This window comes from Egretta garzetta, unplaced genomic scaffold (assembly GCF_000687185.1).
Source record: "Egretta garzetta isolate BGI_Z169 unplaced genomic scaffold, ASM68718v1 scaffold81, whole genome shotgun sequence".
NCBI lineage: Eukaryota > Metazoa > Chordata > Aves > Pelecaniformes > Ardeidae > Egretta > Egretta garzetta.
This window is the reverse complement of record NW_009258671.1, coordinates 3,148,422-3,165,641: the sequence shown is the minus strand read 5'-3', so window position 1 is coordinate 3,165,641 and position 17,220 is coordinate 3,148,422. Positions and strand designations below refer to the sequence as shown.

Here is a 17,220-nt window from a genome sequence, read left to right as displayed (position 1 = left end):
TTTGGTTTGGAAGAAACATAGTACTAAAGCTTTTAAATAAGTACAAAATGAATTAATACTGTTGTGTTTCTTGGCAGAACTGATATAGAAGTTTTAGTGTTGAAATACACTCTCTACCTCTGTTCCCTATATTTGTTTTTGCTTTTTTTTTTTTTTAGGACAGGGTGCTGGATGGCACGGGAAAGGGAGAATGTTATTTTGTCTGGACGGTTGACCTATTTTTTTCTTGCACCAGATTTAAAGCTGGAACAAGATCCAGTTTCCCAATCTATTGGCAAACTTCTCATATCAGGTAAAGAAGTGGTAATGGATTAAAGTAAAAATGGTTACAAATTATCTTCTAGAGAAGGCAGTACTCACATCTGCTCCTGTAAGTAATGCGGTAGAAGTAGTTATGGGTGAAGGAGGGATATTCTAGTTTAAACCAAATCACAGTACATTACAAAAGCTCTGCAAAAGCCTAACTCACACAGGCTCCCAGAGCTGTCAAGAAAACACCAAAGACCCGAATCACCTGGGATCAGTAAGTTTAAAGGCAATCTGTTCTTCATGAGCTATGAGAGTCCTGTGAGATTACGACTCCGTTCCAAACTACTGCTAAGAGCAATGCCAACTAGGAGCATGGTGAATTGTGACTTCCCCAGCAGAGTTGTGCCAACCAAAGCCCCAAATGACTCCGTTGTTCTAGCAAAAATGTGCTTTTCCTGCTATAGCTTTTCTTGTGTGGGGCCGTGGCCAGGTATGGTCTTACTATTTAAAAGAAAAAAATGCAGCTTCACTGGTAGAGCTGCAGCTGTATGTCTGTGCTGATAAAATGCACCTAAGTGTAGGCATCAGAGCACAGCGTATCACACTTAGGTTGTAAGCAAGGTTGGAGGGTGGTTATGTATAGCAGGTCTAAAAATCCATTGATACCTCACAGAGGCTTTACTGTTCTCTTTAGCAGTGTTGTGTTTACTCAGAGGAAGTTGTTGCGAACTGAAAATAAGCAAGGCTGGTTATTTTTTTTTTTCCTTTTGTGCATGAAAAACAACAACATTTCTTACCTTCCCTACAGTTTTCAGGGGAGGGGAGAACTGCACATATCCCTTGACAGACATCTTTCTTCAGGTAGGAAGAAAGATCCAATCATGCATCTCAAGTGAAAAGATTAAATTAATTTGCCTGGAAAGTTAAAATTGTGAAAAACAACCTAGAGACATTCTGTTAGTGGAAATCAGGGGGGTCACAACCTGACGCTGCAGACAAGGCAGGTTTTAGGCACAAGCTAAATGAAGAAAAGTTAGGAGCTCTATGTTTTATCAGGGAATGAACATTCCTGCAGTTCAGGCGTTTGAAAATCGCATTAACCTGGAAAAGCCAAAGCAGGGACAAGATATGTAATAGATACTGACTTCAGGGGCTCCAGGGCAGATGTCAGCTCTTAATTCTGCAGTGGAGGTCATGGAAGAATCTTTTTGGTGTGATTTTTTTTTTTTCTTTCTCTTTTAAGCCAGCACTACAGAGCGTGTTTAAGCAGCAAAAATAGTTCACTTGTGGGCAGGAAGGAAGAGGCCAAACATGGGTCTTACCTTCTATGCCTCAGCCACCTTACCTCAGCTTGTACACCCAGAGATTATCTGGTCAGCTAAATAAATGTGGTACTACACGAAGGAGCCAGAAGGCAGCTGCAGAATAACCTCCTTGTGGAGGGACGGTCCTGCAGGTACAGCGAGCAGAGCCAGCCTGACCGCATCCTGCCCTGACCTGGCCGGGCAACAGGCCACAACGCTCAATTCTTCACTCACACACACCAAAAGACTCTTGCAGCTATGAACTACACAGTTCGCAGTTTTGGAGCGGAGAGATTTTGGGTAAGTCACTGAACTGCAACTCAAGTCCATCTTTTCTCTCCTGAGCAATAACCAATGTGTTGTTTTTTCCACAGATGGCTGTGGGGTTCCCTAGTTGTGTGAGCTTGGGTCAAGATCACAAAAATAAACACAGTAAATGTTTCAAGTCTCACCTGTGTGGATTCTTTTACTCTGTACTGGTTAGTAACATAAAAGAACTTTGTACTTGCAAAACAGCTGGTCCTCAATTAAGAAAACTGTGTATGCAAAAAATATAGCCACTAAATATGTAGGGACAGAAACTTGACTTTCTGGTGCAGTCTCCAAAGTCCTTCCTTTTGCAACTTGCCTCCCTCCTCTGAGGTCCAAGTTGCATTTGGTCTCCATGCACAAAGGAGAAGCACTTAAAATTCAGGTGGCCAAGCGCTCTTTTGAATAAACATAGCACTGTGCCTAGATGCCTATTGTTGGCATAATTAATTTGCTTTTGAACACTCATAATCCCAGAAGATGTCACCCGGGGTTCAGAGTGGAACATTTAGGCAATGCAAACTCTTCCAAGGTTAGGTGAAAATGAGCTGGGTGTGTGTTTGTTTGTTTAAACCAGAATCAATACCATAGACTGTCAAGGCCTGGAATTATAGAAGGTTTGGCCATGCATAAGCTTGATTTTCTTGCATTTAAATGTCACTGTCAGCTGTAGGCAATGTTCCAGCTTGCGAAGTTTCACTGAAACTGGAAGCAACACTGAGCTTGGCAGAAATGTGATTGTAAGGTTTAATTGAAGGAGTAAGCATGCTATTACAAATTAATGTGGAGAAGGCAGCCATGGTGGAATCTGTCTTCAGGTCCATATGGCCCTCCATTGCTCATTGATCATACAGCCTGTCATGCATTTATCCTCACAGGAGCCTCTCAGTTTGCTAAGAACTATTACCCCCATTTTACAGCTGGAAAATAGGAGCTAGGAGAGTTACCTGCCTTGCTTGAAGACACAGAAAGGAACTGATCAAGGGTAACTGCTAATCTTTTCTTCCTTTCCGGATTGCTTATAATTTTTCCCTAATGAAAATCACTTCTTATCTGATAAACTTATGCACTGCAGAGGAAACCAAGAGAAGCAGTGTCTTTTAAAAATAAATCGTTACAAGCCAACAAGGTTTTAGCAATTTCCTGTAATTACAGTTTGATTTTCAGTTTTCCTGTGAAAGATGTCAAATTTATCATCTTATGACTGAATGAAACTGTAATTGTTAAAATATACTTGGTTGATTACTGATGATCTGTGGGTCATCATTTTCTTTTCCCCCTGAAAAATTACTTTTCATTTTTTAAAATGAAAACCATACAGTTTTCCTCCTACCAGCTCTACACAAAGACAAAATTATTTTTCCTGACAATATATATTTTATCAGAGGGAAAAAAAAAATAAATGGTTCAAGCAGGCTAAACAACTCTACAGCAGATGAATTTTACCCTGAACTTCATATACGATTTGAGAGTCTCACTGGGTCAAACATTGCTGGCTCTCTCTCATGCTGCTTAAATCATAGTAACAGATAATAAAGTCCTGTCTGTGTTACTCTCTCTTTCCAGGGAAAAGTTGCCACAAAGAAGCTGTGAGGTTTGGCAGAGATATGTACATGTTCAGAAAATAAAGTTTGGGCTTAAATATGATCTTATCCTGTAAAATTCGGGGAATTTCCCTTCTGTCAGCCTGAACTTTAGCCTTATTGGCATCTCTCTTAACTTCTGGGTTGATGTTATCTTAGTACTGAAAAAGATTGCCAATATTACACATATGCAAAAATAGGGAAATAGTGCAGATGTTGATGTCTTTTTTGTCGTAATGTGAAATGAAATGTGGAATAAGGAGTTCTCCTTTGTGCTGCTTGGATGGAACAGCCTGTAGACTACCAAAGCGAGTCCTTCCAAGGGACTCTGAGACTGCTGTAGGAGGTATAATCAAGCTTTTAAGATTCAACTTATTAGAGATAAGGAGTTGCAAGGTAGGAATGCAATAACATTGATCTTTCAAAATCAGAGTAGCTATCTGACCTCATCGGTTATAGTTCATATGCATAATGCCAATATCAGTTACAAGGCTTTCATGCATATATTGTTAAATAAGTTTCTGCCTAGGCTAACAGGCTGTAGTCTGGTCTCCCTGAAGTAAAAAAAAAAAAAAAAAAAAAAAAAAAAAAATAGTATGCTTTGCCTCTTTTGGAGGTCATACTGCACAAGGGAGAAAGTACACCAGCATTTGGGGTCTCACAGGATTCTTTCCATGACAGCAAAAATACAGGCAATGAAGTTAGGTAATATTGTTTCTTCAGCTTTTTTATTTCTTAAAAAGAAGCTCTCATTTCAGGAATACAATAGGACCAAACAGCAAAAGCGAGGTTCCTCAATCAGGAATCCTCAAGCATGCTATGCAAGCAAACCCTACATTCCCAAAACGGGGTTTCTTTTCTCCTCCAGAAAAGTACACACAACGCTTCCTTTTTCTGCTTTCTACCTTAACACACATAGAGGCTACAAACTCTACAGTCCAAAAAGTCCTGGCACAGCCATTGAAAAATCTGAAGATCTTTGGATTAATGACTCACCTGATAGCAGCCATTGGCACTTCCCAGCCTAATGGAATCACCAACGATAGCCATTGGCACTTCCCAGCCTAATGGAATCACCGACAGATGAAGATACCAAAACAGAGCAAGAAAAAAATAATTTTTCTTCAGAAGGCAGCTTACCATGGATAAACAACTCTTGTCTCACCTTCACTATCCTCATAATAACTTTGTAAGCCTGCATAACAGTGTGAAGATTACTGCCACCTGACAACTAAGTAGGCATTTTGATTACACCAAATACAGGACAGATGGGGTCTCTCCCCACAGGTGTGTTACTGACCTTACCCCTTCAGAGGGAGAACCCTCTGTAGAAAACTGTTTGGCAGCGGATGAAGGATTTCTAACCATTACTTTAGCTCACACTCAACTGTTTCTCCTCAAGAGCCGTAAAAATATTCCCCCTGCAAAAGGAAGGAATAGCAAAGGGAACCTGTGCTATGACTTATGCTTAGAGGTTGGAATTTGTGGGAGTGCATTTTCAAGACAGGAATATAAGCAGCTGACAAACCACTCAGATTTTCTGTTCTTTGCGTGATATGAGTAAGGACAGACTCTGTGGTGGAAGAAGGGAATGATGTTAAGTTTATAAGCATTTAGGAGCAGTGTGAGTCTTAGCTGGTAGGATCCAGAGCAATGGCATGATCAGAACCCCACCCCTAGAGGTAAAAGATACTGGGACAGTAGTTTGATCTGTGGCATTTTTCTTCAAATTTTTAAGCACTGAGATTTCCTAAGAAGATGGGAATATTTTTCACTATCTTTGTTCTTATCAGTTTTCAGCCATGCCCTTATGATGAAGATATAAAATCTTCAGAAGTTTGGTTTTTTTCCAACCTGGGACTTCACAGTAAAGCAAATGTTACAGTCTTTGCTCAGGCACAAGGCTTGTATGAGCTAAAGGAAGGTGAAAAAAAAAAAAAAAAAGAAAAAAGAATTCAGCAATGACTTCAGCAACGTCTGGTGCATAAAAGTTTAAGAGCCATAATAAAAGTGGCTAGCACCTGGGAGATACTCAAATCGTAATATTTCATACGGGTGTGACTTCTTAACTGGCTTCAGCTCCTTAAAAACTCTGCCATGGCTAAAAGAGCAGTCCTATGCATATGCTTCCACTTTCCTGTGGTCAAGCAGCGATCTGGTCACTCTGCAACTGCTCTAGCACCAGAAGTGCCACAAAGGGAAGGTCAGGGATAGAGCAGCTGGAAATAAGAAGAGTGGAACCATTCTCTTCATTATGCTCAGCGCATGGAAGTCACCTCTAGGTAGGGTCTGAGCTAATACCAGTTGAATTGGGAAGTTTCCACTGAAATTAGTGTTTCTGCTGGCTCTGCTTGGTGATGATCTATGTAAACTTCACCTAAAAGGCAGGTAAGTCACAGTCTTAGTTTTCAGCTTAGATGTGGTACAGACTAGATGTAGTCTACCATCATCCCTGTCAAAATGAGAGTCAGAACAGCCTTAGCTGTTTTACAGGTGATAGTGTTTCTGGTAGTGGCAGCCTCCCAGCATGTATTTAACTTGTATATCTGTAAAAGGTAGGTATAAAATCACCTGCCTCGCACATACAAGCCTGCAAAGCACACAATTCCATGTCATGACACAGCTTCAGCTGCACAGGCCCCATGTAGACCAGGGCGTTACCTGCATCTGCCTTGGGCAGACCCAGAGGGGTCCCTGAATACGTGCTGTGTACTGAAGATGACTGGCCCTGCTTGCTGAGCTTTTACAAAATGCCTGCTTCACAGACTTTGCCACATATCAAATCAATATTGACTTGATTAGCCTTTTGTTTGAGAAGTATGTTTTGCAGACTATGAATATGTATATGTGCCTTAGACGTGCAATTATCTCACCCGATAAGAAGATAATTTAAAATATTTCATTATTAAGTCCCTTTGCTACTACGTAGAGTGTATAAAAGTGTGTGTGCATTTTACACAGTCTATTGTTAGAACTGACCCATTTTAAACAAGGGTTTTTTTTCTGTTTATCCTTTAGAGTTAGGTATTTATCTCACAAATACTGAATTTGGTTAGGATACTTTCTTTCTAGATGGATTTTCTTTACCTCGCTCTAAAAAAATGTTAGCCTACACTGCCATCAAAGTAAATAAGTGCCTAAATTAACCAAAGTTGAACCTTCAAAAAAATTCATTCCATGAGCAAACTGGGGGAAAAAAAAGTTATAAAACCATGGTTGTTCTGAAATAATTTCAGAACATAATTTTTTTCAATGACCCACAAGAACTTATACGAGTTAAGATAAACTGTTTTGTCTTCTATAACCTGACATTGGCAATGCTCAGAATTTAAGATCCTAAATTTGTACAGGTACAACATAATATCACTTGCAGGTGAAGCAGGACAAACATTTTCTTACCTGGCATTAAAAATCACTCCCTTAGGAGAGAGAGAAGTAGACATGTTCCACATTCTCGTATTTTCTTTTACACGCTCATCATTGGAGAAGCATCCAGAACAACAAAGGTGCTACTACAGAAATTTTGCTCTTCCTGGCAACAGGGTAATTCTTTAGCAGCTCTGTTAAAATCACCACTGTGATGCCACAATATCAGAACACTGAGCAAAAGGAAAGGAAGAAGAAAACCTGAAATTCAACACTTCTATTGACGTACCCTCAAAACTGGCATTTTTAATTCTAGTATTGACTGCCTATATTGGAACCCCCAACTTTGTTTCCTTGACCTGTTTATATGTATAGAATTAATTTTTTTCCTTCTACTTTGTCCTCCCCCTGTATTATTGTATCAGGAATAGTGTGGCCAGCAGGACTTGGGAAGTGATTGTCCCCCCCTGTATTCGGCACTGGTGAGGCTGCACCTCAAATACTGTGTTCAGTTTTGGGCCCCTCACTACAGGAAAGACACTGAGATGCTGGAGTGTGCCCAGAAAAGGGCAACAAAGCTGGCGAGAGGTCTAGAGCACAGGTCTTATGAGGAGCAGCTGAGGGAACTGGGGTTGTATAGCTTGGAGAAAAGGAGGCTGAGGGGAGACCTTATTGCCCTCTTACGATTGCCTGATCAGGAGGCTGTAGCGAGGTGGAGTTCAGCCTCTTCTCCCAAGTAACAAGCGATAAGATGAGACGAAATGGCCTCAAGTTGCACCAGGGGAGGTTTAGATTAGATATTAGGAAAAAATTTTTCACCAAAAGTGTTGTCGAGCATTGGAACGGGCGGGCTGCCCAGGGAAGTGGTTGAGTCCCCATCCCTGGAGGTCTTTAAAAGACGGGTAGAGGTGGTGCTTAGGGACATGGTTTAGTGGTGGACTTGGCAGTGTTAGTGTAACGGCTGGACTTGATGATCTTAAAGGTCTTTTCCAACCCAAACGATTCTATGATTCTATTTTGAAACTGATTTTTTTGTCACATCAACTTTTGACTATGTATCCCAGATCAAAGTCCTCAGAATTAAACTCTCCATCTCCAAGAACACCGTGCTGGTGATGGTACTGCAAGTGCTTTATTGAACAGAACTATTGCCAGCTACTGAGATATTTCAAAAGGGAGGAAAAAAAGAGATCTTTTAAGTTTTGCTAAAAGCCACAGGTCGGTCTGTCTCTGAAGCCCACTCAGCACCTTGTAGTATCAGTCCTCAAATTATTACTACTTGGGATAGGCAAGTTTTGAAAGCTGTCCCGCTGAAGCTCAAGCTAGAGTCACAGTTAAGAATGGCTCCCTTACGATGAAAGTGGAGAGGCCAAAATACAGGAATAAAGTCTCATTCTGACATGTTAGGCTCATTCTCCTAGCAGTAATTAACAACTCTTAGAACTTACCTGTCTACAGCTTCTTTAAAGTGTCCTGTATCCATGCCAACTTTCTCTGAAGTCACTGAGAACCAAACCAGATGGAAAATTTACCCTGATGTATACTTTACCACAGTATGGATCAGTACTGCCTTTAATCGCAGTATCCCCTGCACTGAAAAGGGGGAATACGTCAAGTATTTTGATAAATATAGCTACTACGCATGGCAAATATCAAGATTTTAATGACACTCACTTTTCAGTGCTTTCCATCTTCAAAGGACTTCCCATTGGTTGACATACTTTAGAGTAATGACTATTCAAAACTGCCCTGTGAGGTAAGTGCTCAAATGTATAAAGTTATTTTCTGGCTTTCTTCTCTCCCTTGAGTTCTTTGCCCCAAACCTCTTGGAATGGGGGCTGTATTCAATCACTGCTGCATAGTCCTGGCATGTTAAAAGCTGTTTCATGACAACATGGTTAGCAGGTAGGTAGTTTTGCTGCTTGATTTGTCCAGCATCTTACTGTAAGTGAAACAACTGGCTCAGCCTCCAGGCTTGGCAGGGTAGATGCGCGTCTGCCATTGTTAAGGCCTCATTCTTCCCTCTGAGTGTCATACTCCTAAGACTTCAGTGGAAGCCAGAAGCAGAATAAAGGTTTTGCATTTTGACTACAGAGTTAGTTTATCTCTCACCACTTGCATCTTGCTTTGCTGTTCTTAAATGCCATACTCCATTCCGTAATTCTTTCTTTTAATCCAGCCTTCAAGAATGTATTTCATAGCAGTTCCCATCTATGGGATAATTACACTTAGTTAGCTGTACTCAACAGTGATGATTTCATAATATGCCACAAACAGGTGCCCATTAAATTCCTTTATTGGAGACAGAAACATTGCATAATTACAGATTCGATGAGGAAAACTGCAAATGGTATAGACTGTTTCTACTGCCAGCAAAATACAGTTATTACAGGTTTTATAGACATACAAATATAAAGTGTTTCTTTCATGCCAGATGGTCTGTACGTAACAATGCCATTAGGAGAGCTTAATTGTGCTTCTACAAAACCTTTAGAGAAGAATGAGGTAGAGTTTCCTTTAGTTTATCCAGTATTTTTTCACACATCTGTCCTTTACTGCTTTTATAAGCTCAGATCCTTGTAAAATACCCAGTTAACTTTAATGTTTGAGAAAACAGAGACCCTTCAGAGGTGTTTACTTCTCCCTCTTTAAGTTGCTAATTTCCCACTGCTTATATGCTGCAATTCTAATAACTGCTACTGCACCCTTCTAAATGCCTCGAAGGTCAGGTAGGTTGGGACATCTGTCTTTCCAAATTTACCGCTTTGACAGAAATTGTTAGCAAATAGCTTCAGATAAAACTCTTACTTGTCTCTATCATGGCAAAGAATCTCTTACATTCTGTCACTCTCTACTATAGTGGCCAAGCCATCTCTCCAGGAGATGGAGGGAACGTTTACTCTTTGTCAACATCCTCTACTATGGAATAGCGTTGATGATATATTTTTCTCCTACTTGCAGTTCTAGTCATCTACCGGGCTGTTAGAAAAATAATATAAATTATGGGAATGGAATAGGCCACTGACCTGTAGAAAAGAGTTTCTCACCGTTAGATGATCTGGAGCATTACCTGTTGGTTTTGATCTAGTATTTTACTGTTTCACAACATACAAAAGTGTGTTGCAGGTTTCAGTTAAGATACTAGGGCCCAAGTTATGAAAATGTAGGCACAGATGTAGGTATTTAAGCAACTGAGTAAGAGCATTCTTCAATAGCAATAGCAATCTACCATCCTGCTAGACATTTGGTATTCCTCAGTAGTCTCTGTTTTGGGCTGAATGAGAATGGCAATGATGTTCTTCTGACCTCCTATCTTGACTGACTTGATGTGTAATTTTACTCTCATTCCTTAGCATGCCTGTTACAGAAACAGAAGACTTTTCACTTTACTTTTTGCTCTGGCATTTGTTACAAGCACTTAGTACTTACTAAAAACCGGAGAGTGTGCCACTAGGGTACAGTAGAGAAAAAACCTGTTATTTCACCTGAAGAGGTCACAATTCTAGCAGTGACCAAATCATACTGAAGAGGGATTTGGCATACAGGACGAAGGTGATTACATAAAGAATGTTTGCTTTCTTCTCATAACCTACTGAGACATGATTAAGTTAACAGTTCAGTGATACTGTACCAGAATTCTAAAATGAAAAGCAAAATTTTTATAAAAAGGTGAAAAATTTAAAAGATTCCATGTTCATATCTCGATCACTTTGACCACAACATGAAACAAAATCTGTTGCTGCAAGATAGTACCGCCTGAGATAACTTCTGAGCTCCTCCATCTCACACTTAAATGACTGCTCCAAGCCTGACAGAATAAAGTCCTATAAAAAGTTAGCATTATTAAGAGAACCAGCTCTTAGAAACTTTCCCAACTCTTCCTTAGAAAAGAAAGGACTACACTTATTTTATCTACTATTCCCTGCATACCTCTTTGGTAAAAAACAAAAATGACCAGTGTTGGAAAACCATTTGGAACACTGTAGTTTATTACTTCCACAAAGTTGTCTTCTCTTTTTTCTACCTTAACTTTATCCAGCAGATATTTTAAAGACTTTAAAATTCTATATCAGGGTCTTAAATCCTCCTTAAGATCTTCCTATGAATACAAAATTTAAGATTCTTTTTCTCAAAGCATGGCATGAGAATTCAGAATTGTGGTAAAAATCAGACACAATAAGTTTTAAGATAAGCAAGCAGTATAAATTCATGTTCAGAGAGAGGGATGAGGATCTAGCCATGCTGTTATTGCCAGTGAATTTAAACATCATTAGTTTTAGTAGATTTAGGTGTGGTTAGCCTTGCTACTATGGTTAATGTGATTTATTTACCTCTGAGCTGCTAATTCCAAAATTTTTTTCCAAATCTAAGCCTTGACTATTCTAATTCAGTATTGTTCCACACCTGCTAAGCCCTAATGTACCTGACTGTTCTAGCTCAAGGTAATGGCTAAGTTAGTTTTGTTTATGGAGTTGGGGATATACTTGCCAACTGTGCTATAGATGGCACTCAGATTTTGCAGTCAGGGAAAATATCCTGGAATTCCCACTAATAACCATCATGCTTAAAGCAAGGCATAAACAGAAGGATTTCGACAACAGTATTTTTCAGCAATGCAATACCAGTACTCTCTTTTGCTATGACTAAAAATACAAATACTTATTAAGAAGTTACTTAGCTTAAATGATTTAGGACCTATGAATTATTTTTCCAAATCTTGAGGATAGTGACAAAATACAGTAAGACATAGCTGAACTACATATTTTACTTGTTTATGGGTTCATACAGCAAATCTTAAATATATTTCTCATTCAAATAACATTTTTCTCTTGCATAATCAAGATACTTATACTCTAAAGCAATTCTTGAAATACTGGACTTTACATGGCATCTTTCTCTGCTGCTTACAAAGCTTTCTGGAAAGCTTATTTGATCTGTAGTAAAACAACTTTTTATGCAAAACTTTGAATTTGAGTTAGAAGTGGCATAAGGGGTAGTACTACTACTCTGCACTTACAAAGAGGTTAGATAATTTGTCCAGGGTCACAAAGTCAGTGGCAGTCTGCTCAGGCATTACATGTGCAGGTAGTAAAGTGAAGTTCTGATCCCTGAACACCTGCAAGACGAACAAACCACTTTTTTTTAACTGTCACTACTGCTAAAAACAAAAAAGAATGCAAAATTTGCTTAAATGGTCACTTTTAGGTATGACACTAAGTAGCGTCATGATAGGAGGCTGGGGAAAAGGGGCTGCGAGTCTGCATGGAAGGGAGAGAAAGACAGCAAGGAACAGCCTACCTCAGGGCACATTCAGCCGTCATTTACACCTGCCCACCTCTCAGTATACAAGCCTGCCACTAGACCATTAAAACATCAGCAGGGTGAGTCTCATGCAGAGAGCCAACGTGCCACAGTATGGCAGGCTGTGCTAGCATCTCTGTATTCTGTTTCATAGCAAGGCGCTATCAACAGACAGTTCACACTATGCAATATGTTGAGATTATGCAGATTGTTTTGGAGAGGCCATTGAATTCAAGAGGGTTCCTCCTCTAATTAGGCAGCTATGAGATCAGTCCCAGCTGTTTTTCTGTCTACCTCCTTGGAAGACCATGTATTAGACAGACATTTCAAATAACTTGCAGTCCAAATGACTCTCTCAAATATCACATTTTTCCAAATTCTTCATGCCCGAGGAAAAATAAGTATAAAATAAAGTATACAGGTGAGGATCAACCATATCTCTCTGTTGAATTAGGTAAAACCTAGCCAAGAGTTTACCTAGAAAGAGGAGTGGAGGACAACTGCTTTTTTGCTTGAGATACTTGAACAGGTACAAACAATGGCTGGGCAGAGAGATCTCTCGCTATCTTGCTTTTGTCTTATCAGACTTCCCTTCTATATCCCAGAAAAATCATGTTTGCTTTGCACTGCTACAGACTGAACAGATTATCTACCCTAAGCAGGAACCTTTATTAGCATTCTAACCAGAGTCTGTCACTGTAAATTTGTGAATTTGCCCTCATTGCAGTTAAGAATCTAGTTAAGTAATGCCAGTTGCTGAAGCCGTAACTCTCGGCATCAGAAGAGCTTGTATGAAATGCCAGTTTCATGAAAAGTTCTCTCATTTGAAGGACTTCTTTCCTATGCATGAATTATGCTCACCAAATTGAAAATTAAGGACATGCTCAATACTGAAAATAATAATCAAAAGAATGAAGGGGAGAGAAAGAACATACGAAAATTAGAGTTCATTATTATCATTTTAAAGTACCAGTGTTTGTAAAACATAAGCATGTGAAAGGCTGAATCTCATTTGATCAACCCAATTAAACATTAAATAATTGCAGCCAATTATGCAAATATCACACAACAATATTAATTTGTTGATCTTTTTTGAACAGTCTCAAATTCTCCTAATGTTAGACTATCTTATTCCTTAAATGATCAATTAGCAGAACCATAACTAAGTGATGAAGAATGGATAATTGCCTAGTTATGATGTACCATACTCTTTCTACGCAAATCTGTTGCAATTAAACAAATAGGGCACATGGAGAAAAGATGTGCAGATGTTCTTTTACAATCTATTATTAGCTCAGGGATTTTTAGTTCCCTCCTAAATTTTACAGGCAAAAATAGGGAGAATGCAATACCAAATACTCACAATTATTTACACATATTATTTCTTTCCTTTGGTTAACAGGATAAAAAAGCAGTGGCAGAATGCAGGGTAGGATAGCATGCAACATCAGAAGAATTTCCTGTACTATACTGACCTGTCAGCTCCCTTATTCAGGTTTTAAAGTTTAAAATCTAGAACCTATTCACCTGGATCCCATTTGTAAACAAGCACAACTTTGAATTGACATAGCTAGAGAAAAGCGATTAACCAAGATGTTAAAGACAGCAGTTAACATACACACACTACATGTTTTCATTCTTCTCTGCTAGAAAAGCCTACACATTTCTGTGGGTCATTCCAGTCTCAACTCTTATCATGTTAAAGTCTCCATCAGCTAAAAAAGGTGCAGTAAAAGGAAAGGTGTCTCTGGCCAATGAAGGAAACAGTGCAAACCACAACAAACGAAACCGCCTGATTTCCTCACATTAAATTACTTACATCCAATTTAAGAAGAGTTTTACATAACTTTTAGGTTTACACTGCAGTAAAATAATTCTAACTGGTCCTTATTTATTCTGAGTAGTGAATAGATTACTGGTGGTATACTGACGCCTTCATGGGGATTTTTGATATATGGTACCTGTGAACTCTATCAACATCCTGAGATGTTAAGGCTTTGCCATGCATCTGAAGTTAGGTATTTCCACTTTTCCTTTTTTGCTGCTAAATCTAAGATGAATGTTAGGGGACAGATTAGACAGTTCAGTAGCAGGAAGCCGCATGTGGTTGCTTACTACATAATCTTTAGAGAGCTCCATGCCACACTCTAGTTAAAGGCACTCTTTAATTACAATACTTGTCTCATTGGATAAAACTCTCTACCCCACATTGCATCTTGACATATTCCCCATGTAAATTTTTCCACCCATCTAATTAAATAAAGACTACCAGCAGCTTATAATACATAGTAAGATACCGAACAAAGACCAGCACACAATACAGATTCAAATGGTCAGAAAAGCAGACATACAAGACTATTGCTACTGTAAGTGAAACATTTTGTGCTTGCAGTTGTATTCTAAAGAGAAAACTATCCAAGAAATTTTAACAATGCTTACATTGTCAGAGAGAACCTTCAACTGTTCTTCGTTAAAAGATCAGATTGGACTGCATTGAAAGACAGTAGAAGTCATGATTTGAGGGAGCAAAAGAAAGTGATGGCTAAGTAGGGGTTGTCTTTAACATCTGACCAAAAATGAACAGGAAAGCCATAAGGCTACTTTTTAGCAGTTGCATAAGGCATGGATGGTCTATTAGAAATTATATTTTGCCTTTCTTAAACTATATTAACAAATGCCAGTAACTACAAATGACTTACAAAGCATGGGAGAGATACTGTTGGGTCATAAAAAACATAAAGTGCTAAATATTTCCCTTAATACTGGTGCATCTCTGCTGCAAACTATGGCAATAAATGTTTCACTTTTACTTCTTACAGGACTCCATTATTGTCAGTGAAGTTCCACCAGTTTTACACTGAAGTAGCACTTTGGAACATTGATACAGAATATGGTGATCCTTTTTGGCAAGAGATATCTTAAAGCTGTTCAACAAAGCTGTGTGCAAAAAGAGAAAGCTAATAAATATTACAGTATGATTGTTAGTGAACATTTGCAGAAGTTATTTCCCTAACTATGGGCTACATGCTCTATGTTGCTTCCAAATAGTATCAAGACTGCATGTGAGATAGAAGCAGTATATAAAGAAGTATGTGCTTAATCAGAATGAAACCAGGGTTTGAATGAAATCTCTTTCCTTCTCGCACTAGATATTTTCTGTTGACAACATAGTTTGCTCCTTAATTGGAAGGCCCTATGGTCAATGGAGGCTGGATACATTTCACAGCGAGTGGTGAAGGGGACAAGAAAAACATTTTGCTGGTCTAAATTGTGTGACTGGGTGATGAAAGAAATTCCTCAATCCAAAGGTTTGGTTACTCTGAAGAGTGGTTTAACTTTCACAGCCACAGTTGTCTAATCTTATTTTCTAGACATTCACCTGGAAGGCAACACTGTGTCCGCAGCACCCAGCTCTGTGCTAGGCCAGACAAAGGGTAATTTTTTTTCTCAGCAGGGCCTAAGACCCAGCCCTGTAAATCACTTATGGAAGGATGTATTCAGCTGTTAGAGAGGTATGCACTGCCCACTAAGCCACTGCATATCCCTAGGGAGGGAAAGGCAGTAAGCCAACAGGGAGCACATTGCAGGCTAGATCGACTCAGGAGAATTTTGGCCTAAAGGAAAGTGCTGTTTTCTGACACAGTATGCATGAGAGGATCTAGAGGGCTATGCAAACTCAGGAAATCTCCCATACAAGCAGGGTATGAAAGGAAAGAGCACATGGCTAAACTTAATTGTTTCCCCGAACACAGAGCAAAAGGCAGAATAATGTCAACAGAACCCTGTGGCCAGCTAACAGGCAACGTCTTGCATGACAACGTGCTCTGCTGGTGATGGCAGTTAAAACAAAGCAAACTGAAGAGCAGTTGAAGAGCATTTTACAGGTTTTCAGACTGTACATAAGACAGAAGGAGGCACTAAGAAAACCATTAGGAAAGTTCTATTGCTAACATTTAGCACCTCTACCAAGAAGACAGGCTTCTACCAACTGGATTACAGTAGAAAACAAAATGATTGTGTTCACATTCACTGGATTGTGGAAACAATCATCCTGGGGAGCACATTGATACAGAAACTATGCTACACACAGGCAGCTACAGAAGTTGTCATTGTTAACATCTGTTCTGTCTGGAGGATCTGAAATCTTCCACCTTCATCACACCAGCACTGCCCAATCGCTGTCTTCTCTTCCATACTGAAATGAAGCAAAAATGGAGTTTAATCTTAAAAGTTAGAAGTAACAGTGCACAATTATGATAACTTCTTAGGTCTATCCTCAGAAAGATTCATATCCAACACCCTGAGAGTAGTTTACATTATTTCTTATGCCTCTAATTCTGTCTTTGATTTGAGCAAAGCCTAAAGGCAGCTTGAAGCTTTATTCATCTTCCAACAAGTAGACTAGGAAGAGGCAATACTGATACTCACTAGAGATGATACAGAATAATCCTGCTTCACTAGAGCTCTCCATCAATTTAATACAGTTATTCCCTCAAGTCAGTTCACTAATTCATTCGTAAGTATGCCCCTGCTCAAGCTCCAATAAACAAACACATTCGGTTTTATTTCTTTTTATTTTCAAGGTGGCTTTTTATTACAGCATTCTGATTGAATGTGAAATAAAACCCATCACAAATACCACAGAGTACAATTAGAGAGAATTGTAACCCAAATAAAACAAGTCATCTTTCCATATGCAAACCAAGAGGATCACCAGGCAGGAATGAAGGCAACCTACCACATGGAGCTGTATCCCTTCCAGGGGAGGATACAGTCCCAAGGCAGCACTTCTGGTGGTTAAACTGGCTCCATGTTCTAAAGCCCTTTGTCACCAGTCCTGTAAACAATGCTCCAGAGAGCCCCAAAAATGCACATAAGGCTCAAGTATATAAGTAAAGCAGAGGTGGACAGACTAGTGGCAGATGTATATTTGAAGCCCTTTCCCTCATAGTACCATGTTCAGAGACAACACGTGGTGAAAACACTTTTCACCAAGGAATAAAGACTGGTTTTAGAGGCTTTACATAGGCTGAAAATATCACTTGACAATAATTTCTCCAGAAAGGATAAAAGGAATTTCCTCCAATCTAGGTTCTCCATCAGCAGGA

At 39.3% G+C, this 17,220-nt stretch overlaps 1 protein-coding gene across 1 annotated transcript in view; it reads right to left on the bottom strand.

Annotated features, from left to right (window-relative positions):
* Window positions 1-11,947: 11,947 nt before the first annotated feature.
* The window catches only part of BCAT1 (branched chain amino acid transaminase 1), a 64,182-nt gene continuing 58,909 nt past the window's right edge, over window positions 11,948-17,220 (bottom strand). Inside the window, exon 13 of the mRNA XM_035888504.1 lies at window positions 11,948-16,307. Within this exon, the coding sequence (XP_035744397.1) occupies window positions 16,269-16,307 (39 nt within the window). The 3' untranslated portion in view covers window positions 11,948-16,268. The remainder of the gene's footprint in view (window positions 16,308-17,220) is intronic.